At 45.8% G+C, this 19,959-nt stretch overlaps 1 protein-coding gene across 1 annotated transcript in view; it reads left to right on the top strand.

Moving 5' to 3' along the window:
* The first annotated feature begins 16,932 nt into the window (after positions 1 to 16,932).
* LOC144610200 (serine/threonine-protein phosphatase 2A 55 kDa regulatory subunit B alpha isoform) overlaps positions 16,933 to 19,959 on the top strand; it is a 66,912-nt gene continuing 63,885 nt past the window's right edge. The window contains exons 1-2 of the mRNA XM_078428770.1: positions 16,933 to 17,140; positions 17,652 to 17,729. Of these exons, the coding sequence (XP_078284896.1) occupies positions 17,134 to 17,140; positions 17,652 to 17,729 (85 nt within the window). The 5' untranslated portion in view covers positions 16,933 to 17,133. The remainder of the gene's footprint in view (positions 17,141 to 17,651; positions 17,730 to 19,959) is intronic.

Raw genomic sequence — 19,959 nt, 5'->3', positions numbered from 1 at the left:
GAGAAATTGAAATTCAATTAAATAAATTGGGAATAAAAATCCAATATCCGACACGGTAGCCACATGGTAGCCTGCTTGTCTCAGTTACCCAAAGATTGACACAAAATGCTGGAGTAACTCAGCGGGACAGGCAGCATCTCTGGAGAGAAAGAATGGGTGATGTTTCGGGTCGAGACCCTTCTTCTCGGTCTCTGTCCCTGTCCTGCACGATCTGGTTAGGTCTTGGCTCTCAAAATTTCCCTTTGGAATGAAAGGTGTCGACCCAAAACGTCACCCATTCCTTTTCTCCAGAGATGCTGACTGTCCCATGAGTTACTCCAGCATTTTGTGTCTATCTTTGGTTTAAATCCGCATCTACACTTCCTTCATACACATGTCTCAATAACCCATTTGCTGCACTGAAGTATTTTGGCAGAAAGAAAATCTGCTGTCCTCACATGGTGTGGTCTATCTATACTTGACTCTAGATCCATACCAATATGATTGAATTTAATGTGTAAGATGGAATCTCATGAAGGGTCTCAACCCGAAACGTCACCTATTCCTTCTCTCCAGACATGCTGCCTGACCCGCTGAGTTACTCCAGCATTTTGTGTCTATCTTCTGATCGACTCCAATTCTCCCCTGAAAATGACACGCTGATATGCAAAAGCATTTCTTAAGGAGTCAAGAGTGTTTTATTGTCAAGAAAAACCTTTTTCACCCAGAGAGTTGTGAATTTGTGGAATTCTCTGCCACAGAAGGCAGTGGAGGCCAATTCACTGGATGAATTTAAAAGAGAGTTCGATAGAGCTCTCGGGGCTAGTGGAATCAAGGGATATGGGGAGAAGGCAGGCACAGGTTACTGATTGTAGATGATTAGCCACAATGAATGGCAGTGCTGGCTCAAAGGGCCAAATGGCCTCCTCCTGCACCTATTTTTTATGTTTCTATATGTCCCAGATAGAATAATGAAATTCTTACTTGCAGCAGCACAACACAATATGTAAACATAGTACACCATAGTAAATATGTAAATATAATACTCCCTTATTGATTTTTTTAAAACAGATTTACTGTGTGCTCTAAGCACCTCCATTGCATCAGCTGCTCTGGGAGTTATGCAGGAAGCTGTTATGTCGTGGCACCCATAACATGCCAGTCCCCTTCTCTCTTAGTGTGCATTAGTTCACAAGGCTACAGTGAATAATGCTGCTTTTATTCTGATACAAACCAATAGCGTTTGCAGCCTCAAACATTCAAGGTAAAGTTGAGAGTTTCTGATCAACTGTCGTAAACAACTAAATCCTGCCAGACCCATCGTTCCAGGCAATGGGAGTCCCCCTGGGAGTAAGCTGTTGACAAATTTGCATTGTCTTAGAATCAAAAGCATTTTCACCACAGATGGGGGCCATTTGACGTGCTTTGCCTTTGTTGGCTCTTTGAAAAGGCAATCCAAAAGCCACGTACTTTTCCGACAGCTCTGTGTCTTTCTCTGGCAAATATTTAAAATGCAGCGATCATTTCCTGTGTCATGTCACCCCATGATCTGACAGTCTTTCTGTTTCTCCAACTCGAGAACCAGAGGACATTGGTTTAAGGTGAGGGGGGAAAGGTTTAATAGGAATCTGAGGGGGGTAACCTTTTTCACACAAAGGGCGGTGGGTGTGACAATAGACAATAGACAATAGGTGCAGGAGTAGGCCATTCGGCCCTTCGAGCCAGCACAGCCATTCAATGTGATCATGGCTGATCATTCTCAATCAGTACCCCGTTCCTGCCTTCTCCCCATACCCCCTGACTCCGCTATCCTTAAGAGCTCGATCTAGCTCTCTCTTGAATGCATTCAGAGAATTGGCCTCCACTGCCCTCTGAGGCAGAGAATTCCACAGATTCACAACTCTCTGACTGAAAAAGTTTTTCCTCATCTCTGTTCTAAATGGCCTACCCCTTATTCTTAAACTGTGGCCCCTGGTTCTGGACTCCCCCAACATTGGGAACATGTTTCCTGCCTCTAATGTGTCCAACCCCTTAATAATCTTATATGTTTCGATAAGATTATCCTGTGTGGAATGAGCTGCCGAAGGAGGAAGCTGACGCAGGTAATATTGCAACATTTTGAAGAACCATTTAGACAGGTACATGGATAAGACAGGGCCAGGTGGAACTAGTGCAGATGGGACATGTTGGTTGGCGTGGGCAAGTTGGGCCAAAGGGCCTGTTTCAATGCTGTATAATGCTATAACTCTTTTACTCACTCACTCAATCACTCTCAGCAACAGTTCTACAGTTGAAAATCCTTCCTTGCTGTCTGTAACCTGAAGAAAATTGCCGCACCCAATTCAGAGAAACCTCAGGTTTGGGTCTTCTTAATTAATATGTGAAGAAAACCTCAGTGTTAACTTCTTCTTGTCCTTAGCATCCTGGTGACTTTGAGCTGACCACTTACCACAGCTGGCCTTTTTTTTCTGGAAAATGCTTGGAAATGTACCCAGTGCAAGTACACTGTATATGGTCTCATCAATGCCCTGCACACATGACGTATTGACTGTCCATGTTCCACCGCACTGACCGCCAGATCCGTTGAGTTCCTCCAACAGTTTGTTTGTCGCTCCAGATTTCAGCATCTGCACTCTCTTCGGTCTCACCCTGCCCGCGCTTATCACTAGAAACAAGGAACTGCTCGGCGATCACTTCGCTCAACACCTGCGCTCGGTCCGCGTTGGCCAAACGGGTCTCCCGGTGGCCGAGCACTTCAACTCCCCCTCCCACTCCCAGTCTGACCTTTCTGTCATGGGCCTCCTCCAGTGCCATAGTGAGGCCCACCGGATATTGGAGGAACAGCAATTCATACTTCGCCCGGGCAGTTTGCAGCCCAGTGGTATGAACATCGACTTCTCCAACTTTAGATAGTTCCTCTTTCCCTCTCTTCCCCTCCCCTTCCCAGTTCTCCCTCTATCTTCTTGTCTCCACCTATATCCTTCCTTTGTCCTGCCCCCCTGACATCAGTCTGAAGAAGGGTCTCGACCCCAAACGTCACCCATTCCTTCTCTCCCGAGATGCTGCCTGACCTGCTGAGTTACTTCAGCATTTTGTGAATAGGAACTGCACATGTTGGTTTACCAAAAAGGACACAAAGTGATGGAGTACTCAGTGGGTCAGGCAGCATCTCTGGAGAAAATAGATAGGGACTGTAACATGTCAGGTCGAGACCCTTCTTCAAGGACTCGTGCATCGTTCCTGGAGATTTGATTACTTCAAAACGTTTCCACTTTGCACCCGGGATTTCCAGTGTACAATCTAGTCTACACTTTGTGATCTACTTCTTTGGATGTGAAGGCTGACATGCTTACTACTATCATTGGCCATCCTTAATTACTGTGGAGAAGGAGGTGATGAGCAGCCTAGTTGAATGGCTGTCGTTTGTGTGGTAAGGGTGTTCCTGCAGTTGTGTTGGGAGTTCCCGGATTTAGACTCAGCTATGATGACGGAAGGGTGTTAAGTTTCCAAATCAGAATGGTCCTTGTACTGGAGGATAAAAAAATAGTGAAAGAACCGCAACAAGGTTTAGTTTAGTTTGGTTTAGTTGCGTTTAGAGATACAGCGCAAAACAGGCCCTTCAGCCCACCGAGTCCACACTGACCAGTGATCCCTGCACACTAACACTCACCTACACACACTAGGGACAAGTTACAATTTTACCAAGCCAATTAACCTACAAACCTGTACGTCTTTGGAATGTGGGAGGAAACCGGAGATCCCGGAGGAAACCCACGCAGGTCACGGGGAGAACGTACAAACTCTGTACAGACAAGCGCCCATAGTTAGGATCGAACCCGGGTGTCCAGCGCTGTGAGGCAGCAGCTCTACGGCTCCACCACCCTGCCACCTAAGATAGGTGGAAGGCGAGGTAGAATGGAAGATGGGGAATGCATCCCTTGCACACACGAAGTCCATCCCAGAGTCTGATAACAGCTGGAAGAAGCTCTTCTTGAATGCAAAGATGCACGACGATAGAGGAGAAAAGTTGAGCTACTATCTCCAGTTGAGCTTCAATCTACCTCACTGGAGATCGTTCGACTATCTTTGTGAAGTGTTGATCGAGTTGATGAGGGAATTGATGAGGGAGAAACTGCTTTCTACGATGGAAAGGGCTGTGTCCGCAACTCTTTGCAATTTCTTGCGGTCTTGGGCAGAGCAGTTGCCAAGCCAAGTGATACATCGGGATAGGATGTTTTCTGTGGTACAACGGTAATGTTGTGGAGCAGAGATCAAGCCTCTTGGTACGTGCAATGGATTGCTAATGGAAGGAGAGCAGAACAGAGAAAAAGAAAAGGAAAAGAACAACAACTGAGGCGAAATGATGACAGGTAGAAATGGCCAGTCCTCTTCTAGATGGAAAGGAAGAGCAGGTCATCAATGGAAGGGAAATGCAACTTTGAGTCCAGAAGGGCTCACCTGGGCGGTCACGGTGGCGCAGCGGTAGAGTTGCTGCCTTACAGCGAATGCAGCGCCGGAGACCCGGGTTCGATCCCAACTACGGGTGCCGTCTGTACGGAGTTTGTACGTTCTCCCCGTGACCTGTGTGGGTTTTCTCCGAGATCTTCGGTTTCCTCCCACACTCCAAAGACGTACAGGTATGTGGGTTAATTGGCTTGGTAAATGTAAAGATTGTCCCTAGTGAGTGTCGGATGGTGTTAATATGCGGGGATCGCTGGTCGGCGCGAACCCGGTGGGCCGAAGGGCCTGTTTCCGCGCTGTATCTCTAAACTACAGAAGATGAGATGTTGTTCCTGAAAGTCACATTAGGTCTTCTTGCAGCAATGTCTTCAAGATTCAGAGACAGTTTCTTCTCAGATGTTATCAGGCAATTGAACCATTCTACTGCAACCTGACAGCAGCCATGAACTGCTATCCCGGGGACCCCCAGACTATCTTTGATATGATTTTACTGGCTTTACCTTGCACTAAACGTTATTCCCTGATCATGTATCGATACACTGTAAATGGCTCGATTGAAATCATGTATTGTCTTTCCGCTGGCTGATTAGCACGCAACAAAAGCTTTTCACTGTACCTCGGTACACGTGACAATAAACTAAACTGATGTAGAAGTCCGCAGACTGAAAGATTACAGTGGGAATGGGGTGGTGGATTATTTTTTTTAAAGATACAAATGGAATCAGGCCCTTTCGCCCACCGAGTCAATGCCAACCATCTATCACCTATTCACTCTAGTCCTATGCTATCCCATTCTCTCGTCCGCTCTCTACACATCAAGGGCAATTTGCAGAGGGCTAATTAACATAAAAAACCTGCATGCTTTTGGAGTTTATTTTTATTTATTTATTTTTATTTAGAGATACAGCGCGGAAACAGGCCCTTCAGCCCACCGGGTCCGTGCCGCCCAGCGATCCCCGCACATTAACACTATCCTACACACACTAGGGACAATTTTTACATTTACCCAGTCAATTAACCTACATACCTGTACGTCTTTGGAGTGTGGGAGGAAACCGAAGATCTCGGAGAAAACCTACGCAGGTCACGGGGAGAACGTACAAACTCCGTACAGACGGCGCCCGTTGTCGGGATCGAACCCGAGTCTCCGGCGCTGCATTCGCTGTAAGGCAGCAACTCTACCGCTGCGCCACCATGCCGCCACTCTAACATTTGGGAATGTGGGAGGAAACCGGAGCACCTGGAAGTAACCCACACGGCCACCAGAAGAACATGCAGACTCCACACACAGAGGTCAGGATCCGCACCCGGGGTCAGGATCGAACCCAGGTCTCTGGCGGTGTGGGGCAGCAGCTCTACCAGCCGCGCCACCGCGAAGCACAAGGGTCACTCCTGTGGGCTAAGCGTTCAGCGATCTGACTGATCTCCATGTCTGAAATGGCCCAGTTAGGCATTCAGTGGGCGGACAGTTAATTCCCTTCCTCGCCAATAACACCCACGTCTGCTGAATGAATAAAAATAGCACCACGTAACCCAAGACTGTGGGAAATTGGAAAATGCCGGAATTAAACATTAGAGGGAGCTCCCCGCAGTGCTGGAGCAAGATGAGTTCCTGTTTTTGATTCAGGCCATCAGATTCAGATCTGACCATCTGCACCCAATGTGGGCGTTTTTCTGCTTGCGATTTTATTTATAAAAAAATCACCCCCACTCTAACATTTCCCAGCTCGCCCAACATTAAATATTTTTTAAAAGGACATATTTTTTGGGTACTCTGCCCCAAGCTGCGTGGGCCCAGATAAATAATTATTTAAACAATTTTAAGGCTAGATGCAGCTCAGATAATAGTCCTCGACGCATTGCTCGAACCTAAGGGAAGAAATACCGGAGTATTTTCCCACTGTCTGTATTAATTGCCATGAGGTCAATATTTAAGTCAAGCATCGTAACTGGAATGGTCCAATGTTATCTATAATAGGAGATAGAAAAGGCTGTCAGTCTGGATATAAGGTAGCACAGAATTGCCACTGGTAAAGACAATGCTTCACAGCTCCAGCGACCTGGGTTCAATTCTGACCTCCGTTGATGTGTATATGTGTGTGTGTGTGTGTGTGTGTGTGCTCGTGTGTGTGTGAGTGTATGTGCATGTATGTGCATGTGCGTGTACGTGTGCGTGTGCATGCGTGTGCGTGCCTGTGATTGTACGCCTGTGGGTGCGCGCGGAGTTTGCATTTTCTTGCTGTGACTGCATGGGTTTCCCCAGGGTGTTCTGGTTTCCTCCACTATCCTAAAGACGTGCTGTCTCGGTCGGTTAGTTGGCCAATACAAATTCCCCTAGTTAAGTATAGAGTTACAGTGTGAAAACAGGCCTTTCAGCCCAACGAGTCTGTGCTGACCATCAATCACCTTTTCCCCCTATACTAAGTAATTACACTTTCTTCTTGCACTAACTGAGGAAGGATGCACCCTTGTGGCGGCTCAGTGGCGCAGCGGTAGAGTTGCTGCCTTGCAGCGCTTGCAGCACCAGACACCCGGGTTCGATCCCGACTACGGGTGCTGTCTGTACGGAGTTTGTACGTTCTCCCCGTGACCGCATGGGTTTTCTCCGAGATCTTCGATTTCCTCCCACACTCCAACGACGTACAGGTTTGTAGGTTAAGTGGCTTGCGTTTGTATACTTGTTATAAGAGTAAATTGTCCCAAGAGTGTGTCGGCTTGTGTTATTGTGCGGGGATCGCTGGGCCGGTGCGGACTCAGTGGGCCGAAGGGCCTGTTTCCGCACTGTACCTCTAAACTAATAAAACCCTTGCGAAGGAGGGAGTGTAACAAAGGTTCACCAGACTGATTTGTTGGACCCAGTTCGAGTTCACCCAGACTCCCTTGAACTCGAAGGGATGATCTTGTTCAAACAATCAAAGTTGTTAAAGAGGTTGCAAGGATAGATGCAAGACTTAAGTTTCTCTCTGGTTGGGGTTGAGCTTTGGAATTTGTTGCATGAGGAGGTAGCAGGAGGGAAATGGAGAACAGGGTTATGTAAATGTAGCGTACATGCTGCCCGACAGAGGATGGACCAGAGATGTCGGTAAGTTTGAAGGTATGTTATCATACTGTTTAATTTAGTTTAGTTTAGAGATACAGTGCAGAAACTGGCCCTTCGGCCCACCGAGTATTGACCGACCAGCGATCCCCGCACATTAACACTATCCTACACACACTAGGGACAATTTTACATTCATACCAAGCCAATTAACCTACAACCCTGTACGTCTTTGGAGTGTGGGAGGAAACCGAAGATCTCAGAGAAAATCCACGCAAGACACAGGGAGAACGTACAAACTCCGTACAGGCAAGCACATGCAGTCAGGATATTGTTAGCAGAAGTGGAGCTGGACATGGGTGAATCTAATAGAACCATGAACTCGAAAATGAAAATGAAAAGAGACAGACACTAAATGTTGGAGTAACTCCACGGGTCAGGCTGCATCTCTGGAGAAAACGAACCGGTGACGTTTTGGGTCAGAACCCTTCTTCAGACTGGAGAAATAAAAACATTAGAATGAAGGAGACAAGCAGCACAATTGTGCAGCTGGTCGAGCTGCTGCCTTACATCACGTGACATCAGGGTTCAATCCCACCCTTGTATGTTGTTTGGGTGGATATTGCACGTTCTCCCTGTGACTACGTGGGTTTACTCCGGGTGCTCCGGTTTCCTCTCGCATCCCGTTTGTAGGTTAATTGGCCTCTGTAAATTGCCGCTAGTGTGTAGGGAGTGGGTGTGTAAGTGGAATTACATAGAACTAATTTGAACGATCGTAGACATGGACTCAGTGGGCCGGATCGCCTGTTTCCATTCTATATCCTCGAATCAATTCAATGAATCTAAAAGGAAAGAGAAATAGGAGTTGGGCAGTCAGTCCATTGTGACTGTTCCACCATTCAATAAGATCGTGGCTGATTCTTTACCCCAGCACCACTTTCCTGCACTAATCCCATATTTCTTGATTCCCTTAATATATTGATCACTGCATTAAGTATAGATATTTTAGATTTAGATTTTTAGATTTAGAGATACAGCGCGGAAACAGGCCCTTCGGCCCACCAGGTCCGCGCCGCCCAATGATCCCCGCACATTAACACTATCCTACACCCTAGGGACAATTTTTACATTTGCTCAGCCAATTAACCTATATACCTGTACGTCTTTGGAGTGTGGGAGGAAACCGAAGATCTCAGAGAAAACCCACGCAGGTCACGGGGAGAACGTACAAACTCCGTACACACGGCGCCCGTAGTCAGGATCGAACCCGAGTCTCCGGCGCTGCATTCGCTGTAAGGCAGCAACTCTACCGCTGCGCCACCGTGTAGCCCGTCGTATAGGGGGATTGTCAGGGGGAAGTCACTGTGGAATTCACTGCCTCAGAAGGCAGAGGAGGCCAATTCTCTGAATGCATTCAAGAGAGAGCTAGATAGAACTCTTAAGGATAGCGGAGTCAGGGGGTATGGGGAGAAGGCAGGAACGGGGTACTGATTGAGAATGATCAGCCATGATCACGTTGAATGTTGGTGCTGGCTCGAAGGGCCGAATTGCCTACTCCTGCACCTTTTGTCTATAAGTACAGGTCAAAGAGCGTGATGGACGGAGTCGCTCAAGTTTTCTGGAGTACAAGGCAGTTTCCGACATACACTCGTAACACGCAACACGTACGTCCTGTTGAGTTACTCCAGCATTATGTCTACCTTCGATTTAAATCAGCATCTGCACTTCTTTCCTACACATTTTGTCCGCTGCACTGCAAAATCTCCTCAAGGTATTGTCTACTTTGAAGAAGTTCTCCTCCTCTCTCCATCGAGAGTTCAGCAACATCCTCTCTCACTGCTCCCCCTCTGTGATTCCGCAATATTATTTTGTCAGGCCAAACCCTTGGCCACCCTTTTCTCCTTAACTTCATCCAGCCTGGCTACACTCCCTGTCTCCATTGTCTTCCAATTCCAGCATTTAAGTGAGCTGATTTAAATCCCTCCACCACGGGTATCCATAACCTTGAAGGCTTTGCAAGGAATATCTTTTGAAATGTAACCAGAGCCACTGCAATTGGTCTCCCGTGTACCAAAGCAAGAAAAAAGGAACTGTAAAATATAAGTAAGATCTTTATCATTAAGCTCTAAGGAAAGACACAAAGTGCTGGAGTAACTCAGCAGGTCAAGCAGCGGCCTGGGGGAACATGGACAAGTGATGTTTTGAGCCAGGACCCTCCTTCCGATCAGTCTGAAGAAGGGTTCCAACCCGAAACGTCACCTATCCACATTGTTCTGGGATGCTACATGACCTGCTGAATTATTCTGGCATATGTGTATTCCCTGGTATAAACAATAGATAATAGACAATAGACAATAGGTGCAGGAGGAGGCCATTCGGCCCTTCGAGCCAGCACTGCCTTTCACCTTGATCATGGCTGATCATCCACAACCAGTACCCCGTTTCTGCCTTCTCCCCATATCCCTTGACTCCGCTATCATTAAGAGCTCTATCTAACTCTCTCTTGAAAGAATCCAGGGAATTGACCTCCACTGCCTTCAGAGGCAGAGAATTCCACAGCTTCACAACTCTCTGAGTGAAAAAGTTTTTCCTCAACTCCGTTCTAAATGGCACACCCCTTATTCTTAAACTGTGGCCCCTGGTTCGGGACTCCCCCAACATCGGGAACATGTTTCCTGCATCTGCAGTTCCTTGTTATTACAAGCCTCAAGGAACAGTGATTTGTGTGTTCTGCAGCTGGTATCTGGCTTATCATCTGTCATCAAAAGAGCATCTTAAACTTAAATATCATCTTCACCATAGCTGTACTAAGTTTATTGGGATGAAGTTAAGCAGCCTGATGTGATTAAGCACTGTAATTATGAGGTGCCATTCATAAAGAGCTTTGGTTGGGACTGAGGTGGTGCAAGTTTAGTGGCGATTTTGGCATCAGAGTCTCCGGCAGAATTCTGGCAAAAAACTGCAACAATTCAACGGCTGCTGGCACCGAAGAAGGTCCCACTGTACTGGCTGCCATTGTAAGTGCTTGCCCCCAGTACACCGCTTGTCCTCCAGAAGGCATTGCCTGGCAACAGTATACGGGTCAGGGGTTGTGACCTCGCCTGCCGTGCAAGGGCCCTATTGAGAATCAAGTCTCCACCGCCCTCCTGTGTGGAGAATTACAAAGGCTCCCCAACTCTCTGGGTGAAGAAATCTCCCCTGAATAAATCAGCCCTGCATGGCAATACCTCTTCATTTATGACTGTGATCCTTAGTCCCACAGATTGGAAACATCAACCATGCATCCACTCTTTCAATTTCTTTCATAACTTTCTTTGTTTCAACAAGTTCACCTCTTACTCTTCAAATCTCAGGCGAGTGTAGGACAATTTGCTTTGCTTTTCATTGAACAATCCTTCTATCCCGTGAATCAATCCGGTCACACCATTTTATTGCCAGTATATCCTTTTTCAGGTAATATATTTCCACATCCCCTTCTGACTGAAGGAGGCCTTTCAGCCCACTGACTCTATGCTGGCTGATGGAATAATCCTATTTCCCAATTTTTCCCTGTATTCCATTTCCCCTACATTTCCATTTACTCCCCCAAGATTCTCCCACCCACCGACAATGGGGACAATTTCCATTGGCCAAATAACCCACCTAATCAAACACCTTTAAGATCATAAGGTCACGAGGAATAGGAGTAGAATTTGGCCATTCAGCCCATCAAGTCTGCTCCCTCCATTCAATCATGGCTGATCTATCCCTCCCTCCCAAAACCCACTCTCCTGCGTTCTCCCCATAACCTCTGACACCTGTACTAATTAAGAATCTATCTATCTCTGCCTTAAAAGTATCAACTGATGATATCCATGTGGCGATAGCTCAGAAAGTGCTTCTCTTCTGTTGCTTGCAGGGTGCCTTAGCTTTCCACTGAATAGCTCATTCTGTCTTGCACCCATTCTAATCAAGAATGTATCTATCTCTGCCTTAAAAATATCCACTGACTTGGCCTCCACAGCCTTCTGTGGCAAAGTATTCCACAGATTCACCACCCTCTGACAAAATAAATTTCTCCTCATCTTCCTAAAAGAATGTCCTTTAATTCTGAGGCTATGATCTCTAGTCCTAGATTCTCCCACTAGTGGAAACATCCTCTCCACACCACTCTATCCGAGCCTTTCACTATTCTGTTTGTTTCAATGAGGTCCTCCCTCATTCTTTTCAACTCCAGTGAGTACAGGCCCAGTGCCGACAAGCACTCAACATTGCTTAACCTACTCATTCCTGAAACTGGTACAACTGGAGGAAATGCATGACCTTGTGTGTGAGATTTTATTACAGCCTTCTGAAGGTCAGTAGGACTTGTTTCCTCTTATCAATTCTGCTAGTTATAACCCTAAAAAATCTAACATGATTTACCATGTTTATAAATCCATGTTGACTCTGCATAATCTTTTTCTTTTAAGTGGCCAGTTGCCATTTCCTTAGTAACAGATTAACATTTTGCTTATTGCCATGTGTCATGAACTACTTCTGTAGTTTCCCGTTTTTATTTCCTCTTCTAAAATAGTACAGTTACATGTGCTACCTTCTAATCTGCGGGATACACATTTGGATGTGGTGAGGGTATAATGAAAATCTTAAAGGGACATTTTAACCCAATGCTGCCTGAGATTTTGAAAAGCTACATGTGTGGACCAGGGTAAGTAGATGGTGAATATGCAGGTCAGGCGACATCCATGAAAAGAAAAACAGTTCATATTTCAGAGACTGTGATCCTTCATCAGAAGGACACAAGGTGCAGGAGTCCCTCAGCAGGTCAGGCAGCATCTCAGGAGAACATGAATAGGTAACGTTTCAGATCGAGGCCCTACCTCAGACCCTTCATCAGACCTGATAGAAACAAATAAAATTCTTAAAGGATGTTTAGGAAAAAAAACTGCAGACGTTGGTTTTAGATGAAGGTTAACACAAAATGCTGTGTTTAATAACTCAGCGGGTCAGGCAACATCTCAGGAGGGAAGGAATGGGTGACGTTTCGGGTCAAGACCCTTCTTCAGATTGATCTTCAGACCCTTCTTCACATTGATCATCAGTCTGAAGAAGGGTCTCGACCCGAAACGTCAGCCATTCCTTCTCTTCGGAGATGCTGCCTGACCCGCTGAGTTACTCCAGCATGTTGTGTCTACCTAAAATTCTTAAAGGATTAGACAGGCTAGATGTAGGAAAAATATTCCCGATGTTGGGGGAGTCCAGAACCACGGGTCACAGTGTAAGAATAAGGGGTAGGTCATTTAGGACTGAGATGAGGAAAAACTTTTTCACCCACAGAGTTGTAAATCTGTGGAATTCTCTGCCACAGAAGGCAGTGGAGGCCAATTCACTGGATGTTTTCAAGAGATTTAGCTCTTGGGACTAAAGGAATCAAGGGATATGGGGAAAAAACAGGAACGGTGTCCTGATTTTAGATGATCAGCCATGATCAGATTGAATGACGGTACTGGCATGAAGGGCCGATGGCCTAGGCCTGAACCTATTTTTCTATGTTTCTATGTTTCTCATGCACTTCTGATGAAGGATCTCAGCCCTGAAATGTTAACTGTATCTCCCTCCACAGATGTTGCCCGACCTGCTGAGTCTTTCCTGCATTTTCTGTTTATTATTTCCGATTTCCATCAGTTTTTTTCACTTGACAATAGACAATAGACAATAGACAATAGGTGCAGGAGTAGGCCATTCGGCCCCCTTCGAGCCAGCACCACCATTCAATGTGATCATTCTCAATCAGTATCCCGTTCCTGCCTTCTCCCCATACCCCCTGACTCCGCTATCCTTAAGAGCTCTATTTAGCTCTCTCTTTGGAAATGTTGGGAAAGAAAATTAAGTTAAAAAGCTCCAACTCAATATCCAGTACGTTAATGCTGCCTGAAGTTGCCTATTTGGGATCTGGAAGTGAGAAGAATGAATAAAGTCATCCAGAAATAGGCGGTGACTGTGACAGAGCTTAGAAATATTACTGAACGTCCTTGGGATGCTTCTGTATTCTTCCAAGCTTCTGTATTCTTCCAAGGCACTGCGTTGAATCCTTTGTAAGTGATTACACAAAGAACTCAGGGTGAAGAGCAACTGACAACATATGAACTATGCAGGACGAAACTTAATCGTACATCCTTCGTGAAACACTGTAACTTGGGCAATCTATTCTGCTGCGGCTTGAGGAAACCCTGAGAGCTGCCCATGTACCATGCACTCTCCCAACTTCTAAACGATGGGGGGAGTGCAGTGTCCATGTACACTAGAGTCAGTCCATGAGCTGTTGAGTGTGTCTGCTTCTTCCAGCGAGAAGAACTATGTGTGGATTGTAAAAGAGACTCTGACCATTATTTTTTTGAATTACAGGTCCACCACTGATTTTTCGGCAACTGGTGAGCCGGCATTTCCTTTAATCTGGACACAATTACAAGAGCGCACTTTTAAAATCCCTCATCCCCCAGAAGTCCTCCCGAAAATGCGGCACCTAGGCCGGGTGAGGTGGCCGATCTTGACCTCAAAGGGACTTGCGCGCCAACAGGCCGGGGCTCTGGAACTTTATACCCATAGGAGATCCATACCCATAGTCAACCTCCGAGACCGACTTTGCGGGATGGTATCTCGGTCCTCCAGCAGCCCAGGCAGACCATTCCACGACTGTTCGACTCCACTTGGAGGCTGTGGCCTCTGTTGATCTGGTAAAGCGGATAATCTAGAAATCCTCTGGAAACAAGGATATTGGAAAATCGTTGGTGGAGCTGTACTGGATCTCAAATGTCTCTGGTTGACAGGCATTTTATCTGAGTCACAAATAGCAATGGGCCAGTGGCGATTTTAACACCGAACTTAGTGCATGCAGAAATGGCGGCTGCACAGATTATTGGCCACACCAAGAAAAGTCTACGGAGTACACCCTCACCAGGACACAATAAATAAATTGGAGCAGTGTTTTTTTTTTCAATTGCAGGCCGTTGATGATGATTTTCCAGTCACAGGTGAACATTGCCAGGATCACCCTGAAAGGATGATCTTTGAGGCTACATCTTTTAGTGTGATGAGAATGAGAGATATGAATAAGTAAAGGGGATCAGATCCATCTGGGGTAGTTGGCACAAGTTTAGAAGAATGAGGGGGGACATCATTGAAACGTACCGAATAGTGAAAGGCTTGGATAGAGTGGATGTGGAGAGGATGTTTCCACTAGTGGGAGAATCTAGGACTAGAGGTCAAAGCCTCAGAATTAAAGGACATTCCTTTAGGAAGATGAGAAGGAATTTCTTTAACCAGAGGGTGGTGAACCTGTGGAATTCTTTGCCACAGAAGGCTGTAGAGGCCTAGTCTAAAGCAGAGATAGATAGATTCTTGGTTAGGTCAGGTGTCAGGGGTTATGGGGAGCAGGCAGGAGAATGGGGTTGGGAGGGAGAGATACATCAGCCATGATTGAATGGCGGAGTAGATTTGATGGGCTGAATGGCCTAATTCTGCTCCTATTACTTATGACAATGAGGGGCTTGAGAATGGTGATTCCATAGGTCTCCATATGTTACGGGGAGAACACAGAAGAATGGGGTTGAGAGGGAAAAATTGATCAAGATTGATCGGATGGCAGAGCAGACTCAGGCAGAATCAAGTGGCCTGATTCTGCTCCTATGTCTTAAGTTATCTATGTTCATTGCATGCAGTGGCACAGCTGGTAGAGCTGCTGCCTCTCAGAATGCCTGCCAGAGACTTGGGCTCAATTCCGACTTCCAGCTCTGTTTTTCTGGAGTGACATATTCGGTTGTGCTGCTGCTTGTAACAATTTCATGATTCTATCTGGGGCATATGGCAATAAAACACTCTTGACTCTAGTCTGAAGAACGGTCTCAACCCAAAACGTCACCAATTCCTTCTCTCCAGAGATGCTGCCTGTCCCAATAGACAATAGGTGCAGGAGTAGGCCATTCGGCCCTTCGAGCCAGCACCACCACTCGATGTGATGATTGAGTTACTTCAGCTATTTGTGTCTATCTTTGGTTTAAGCCAGCATCTGCAGTTCCTTCTTACATTCTTGACTCTTGACGTAATGATTATATGTTTCAGTTTGAAAAATAATATGCAGTGCACGTTGAATTGTGATATAATGCACCAGCCAAATATGATGTATACAGCATTAAAATATGTGTAAATGTGTGCATTTGTATAGTGCATTTGTATAGTCCACCTCCAGTTTAAATTCTGAAAAAGTCTGGTCTACCCCAACAGCTGCTGACGACTTTCTACTGCTGCACCATAGAGAGCATCCTAACATATGGCATCCCTGTATGGTATCTCAGCTGCACGGATGCAGAGAGGAAAGCTCTTCAGCGGGTAGTCGATAGAGCTCAGAAGACCATCTGAAAAAACAGCTACCAGCCTTGGAGGGCATCTACAACAAACGATGCCTCAGAAAAGCCATCAGCATCCACAAAGACTCTTCACACTACTGCAACAGTCTGTTCGAACTCCTTCCATCGGGCAGACGATACAAGGCCTTCTACGCCCGCACCTCCAGACTCAGGAACAGCTTCATCCCCAGGGCCATAGCTGCTATGAACCGGTCATGCTGAGCCGGATGGTCACATCGCACAGTGAACCGGCACAGATCTACTTGCACTTTATTCTGTTTTAAAACTGTTCTTTGGGTTGTTTATATTAATACTGATTAGCTAATTGATTTGTAAGAAAATAACTGCAGATGCTGGTACAAATCGAAGGTATTTATTCACAAAATGCTGGAGTAACTCAGCAGGTCATGCAGCATCTCAGAAGAGAAGGAATGGGTGACGTTTCGGGTCGAGACCCTTCTTTAGTCTAATTTTATTCACAAAATGCTGGAGTAACTCAGCAGGTCAGGCAGCATCTCAGGCGAGAAGGAATGGGCGAAGTTTCGGGTGGAGATCCTTCTTCAGACTAATTGATTTATTGCATCTTATGGGAGGCGCATTACCAATCTCGTTGTACCCCTGTACAATGACAATAAAGATATATTGTATTGTTGTATTTGGAATATTTTGGAGGACTAAGAAGCAAGAACCAGGTGGTATTTATTTACAAAATGCTGGAGTAACTCAGCAGGTCAGGCAGCATCTCAGGCGAGAAGGAATGGGTGACGTTTCGGGTCGAGACCCTTCTTCAGACTGTCTGAAGAAGGGTCTCGACCCGAAACTTCACCCATTCCTTCTCTCCTGAGATGCTGCATGACCTGCTGAGTTACTCCAGCATTTTGTGAATAAATACCTTCGATTTGTACCAGCATCTGCATTATTTTCTTATAGAACCAGGTAGATGCATTGACACCCAGTGTGAGTGGGTACATGGCGGCCCCGCCCCCCCCTGCTCCTGCTCCTGCTCCTGCTCCAGCCCCGCCCGCCCGGCGGGGTGACGTCATCGTAAGATGGCCGGGGCGGGCGGGCCGCCATTTTGAAAGGAGGGGGGTGGGGTGTCCGGCGGCCGCGGGCTCAGCGAGCGAGCGGGGGAAGAGGCGAGCAGCAGCGCCATCGGGGAACGCAATCCGCCGCCATCCTCCGCCCAGTCAAGCCCGGCGTGTCCGCCACGGGCCTCGGCCGCATCCCCGGGCACCGCGCTAACACCCGGTACCTCCATTTCCAGCGGATTCCACCATGGCAGGTGAGGAGCGAAGCGTGAAATTTTTATATAATTAAAAAAGAGGGGGGACTTCTCCCTCCTGTTGCCCTCCCTGCCTCTCCTTCCTGCACCCTGCCTCTTCATCCTGCACCCTGCCTCTCCATCCCACCCCCTCGCTTCACCTTCAAAACCACAAGCCCATTCCCCCCCCCCCTCTCTCTCTGTCACCTCACTTCAGGCCTGCAGACTGACTGCTGAAACCAAAAGGGCTGGGTAGCAACCCAAGCCTAGGCTGGAACGAAGCATTTTAAACCCCAATCTACAATTGTTACAGCCCCTTCCCCCTCCCCCCACCCCCTCAAAACAAAACAGCAAATTGATTTAATTTCATACCTTGCAACTAATAATAAACCCAATGCAAAGCTGGAGGATGTGATTCCCTGTGTGTGAATGTTCCTTCCACCCACCCAACCCCTCCCCAGCATCTATCATGCTTGTTTTTCTTCCTACGAATATACTACTGTGTTAATTTTAATTTTCTCCATTCATTCAGGCGTTGGAAGTGGTGGCAATGACATCCAGTGGTGTTTCTCGCAGGTGAAGGGAGCAATAGACGATGATGTTGCAGAAGGTAAAGCAATTCAAATTTACATTTCCCCAGGACTCTGGCCTCCCATATCTCGTGCTTTTTCTCTCTGATTTTTTTTTCTTGTTGAATGGATGGAGCGCCTATTGCAGATTCCTTCCCTCCTGGTGTCATTGGTGATAAGTGGTCTGGGAGAGTAAACAAGATGCACTGTATGAATTACTTGGAAAGTAAGATGAATGTTGTAAAGGTCTTGAATCTGAGTGTGCATATGTGTATTTTATATATGCACACAATGCTGGTTTACAATTGGAAGGAAGTAATATATGGAACATTTGAGTATGTATATTCTAGATATTAAGGTCAGATAAGATATGTTAATGCAAAAGCAAATGCTTACTCTCCAAGTGTTTGAGATTTGTTTGTAGTTGAAAGATGCGGTGGGCTTTTAGCTGAAGAAGTTGAATTTGTGAGCCATTCACTGAAGTGTTTCCTGTGGGCTCTCTGGCACTCCTTGTCCAGCACACATTGTTTGCATTTGTTTATTGCATAGGTTGAACTAATTAAAATAATACATTGTTATCACTTTTATTTGTGCTGTATGACAAAAAAATATTGATTTGGGAAAGTTATTCCTGCTGATTACTATAATTTTTATGATTACCTTAGTGGGTAAACACGTTTTACTTATCAGTAATTGAATAGTAGAATTCTTTAAATTCTGAACATGCCAGGCAGTATTATACTGATTCCAGTAAATTGTATTTTGAAAAAAAAAAGCGTGATCCTTCAAAAATGCACATTTCTGGATCAAACACAAAGTGCTGAGGAACTCAGGCAGCATTTGGGGAGGGAATGGTCAGATAATATTTCCAGGTCGGGATCCTTCAGACTTTTTTGGGTATTACCTTCCAAACTAGGACAATGTTATTGTATCTTACGAAACATTAGAATGAAGAACTGGTGACAGATTTGTCTTTGATTTGAATGGAATTTGACATGAATAAAGTGTAATGTTGAAGAAACTAGCTGGAGTATGCATGTAAGAGCTGTTGCAGATTTTAAGCTGTGGTAAAGGATTGTTTCCTGTGAGAACAGTGTTCTCTTAAACTCATGGAGTTCACTGGTGTATTTGATCTCCTGACTTTGAATTTTATATTCTGAGCATATTTACTACTCTTGATTTATTCACAAAATGCTGGAGTAACTCAGCAGGTCAGGCAGCATCTCGGGAGAGAAGGAATGGGTGACGTTTCGGGTCGAGACCCTTCTTCAGTCTGAAGAAGGGTCTCGACCCGAAACGTCACCCATTCCTTCTCTCCCGAGATGCTGCCTGACCTGCTGAGTTACTCCAGCATTTTGTGAATAAATCGATTTGTACCAGCATCTGCAGTTATTTTCTTTTACTACTCTTGAGTTTTGGTGGAAATGTGCAAAGTTGTGAGAAACTTTGAATCTTGACAGCGAGGAGGTAAATGTCTAAAGAAGGGCTTCGACCCGAAACGTCACCCGTTCTCTCCTTCTCTCCAGCATTTTGTGAATAAATCAAGAGTAGTAAATATGCTCAGAATATAAAATTCAAAGTCAGGAGATCAAATACACCAGTGAACTCCAGAGATGCTGCCTGTCCCGCTGAGTTACTCCAGCTTCAATTTGTGTATATCTTAGGTAAATAGCACAGCTGGATAGTCCATGTTACTTGGAACAGGAAACAGGTGTTTTGATTTAACCTGTTATTTTCACTACAACCCTAAGCTTGTACTCTGCCCATGCCAGGTAGTGCCTTTAAAGTTGGTATTGGTTTATTATGTGTACCGAGATACAGTGAAAATTCAGTTTTTGCATGTTATTCTGCTAAATCATACCATGCATGCGTGCAATGATAACATGCATGCAATGATAACATGCATAAAAATAATAGCTAGTGCAAAAAGAAATGCGGAAACAGCATGCAGAGTTTAATGTTACAACTACAGAGAAAGTGCATCATTAAAAAAATTTAAGTGCCGCGACCAGGTACATTGGGAGATCGAGAATACATCCTTAATATATGAGGTCCGATAGTGGGGAAGAAGCTGTTCTTGAATTTGGTGGTGCCTGCTTTCCAGCTTTTGTCCCTTCTGCAAAATGGAAGAGAAGCGTGAAAGTCTGGAGTGTGAGTGATTCTGAGGTTTCCTGAGGCAGTGTGCATTGTAGATGGAGTTGATGCGGGGGGAAGAGGAGGACGAGGCTCTTTCGTGTGATGGATTGAGTTTTGTCCAGAACTCTGCAATTT

This window comes from Rhinoraja longicauda, chromosome 36 (genome assembly GCF_053455715.1).
Source record: "Rhinoraja longicauda isolate Sanriku21f chromosome 36, sRhiLon1.1, whole genome shotgun sequence".
Taxonomy (NCBI): Eukaryota; Metazoa; Chordata; class Chondrichthyes; order Rajiformes; family Arhynchobatidae; genus Rhinoraja; species Rhinoraja longicauda.
The sequence above is the reverse complement of the archived record's forward strand: the minus strand, read 5'-3'. Positions and strand labels throughout refer to the sequence as shown.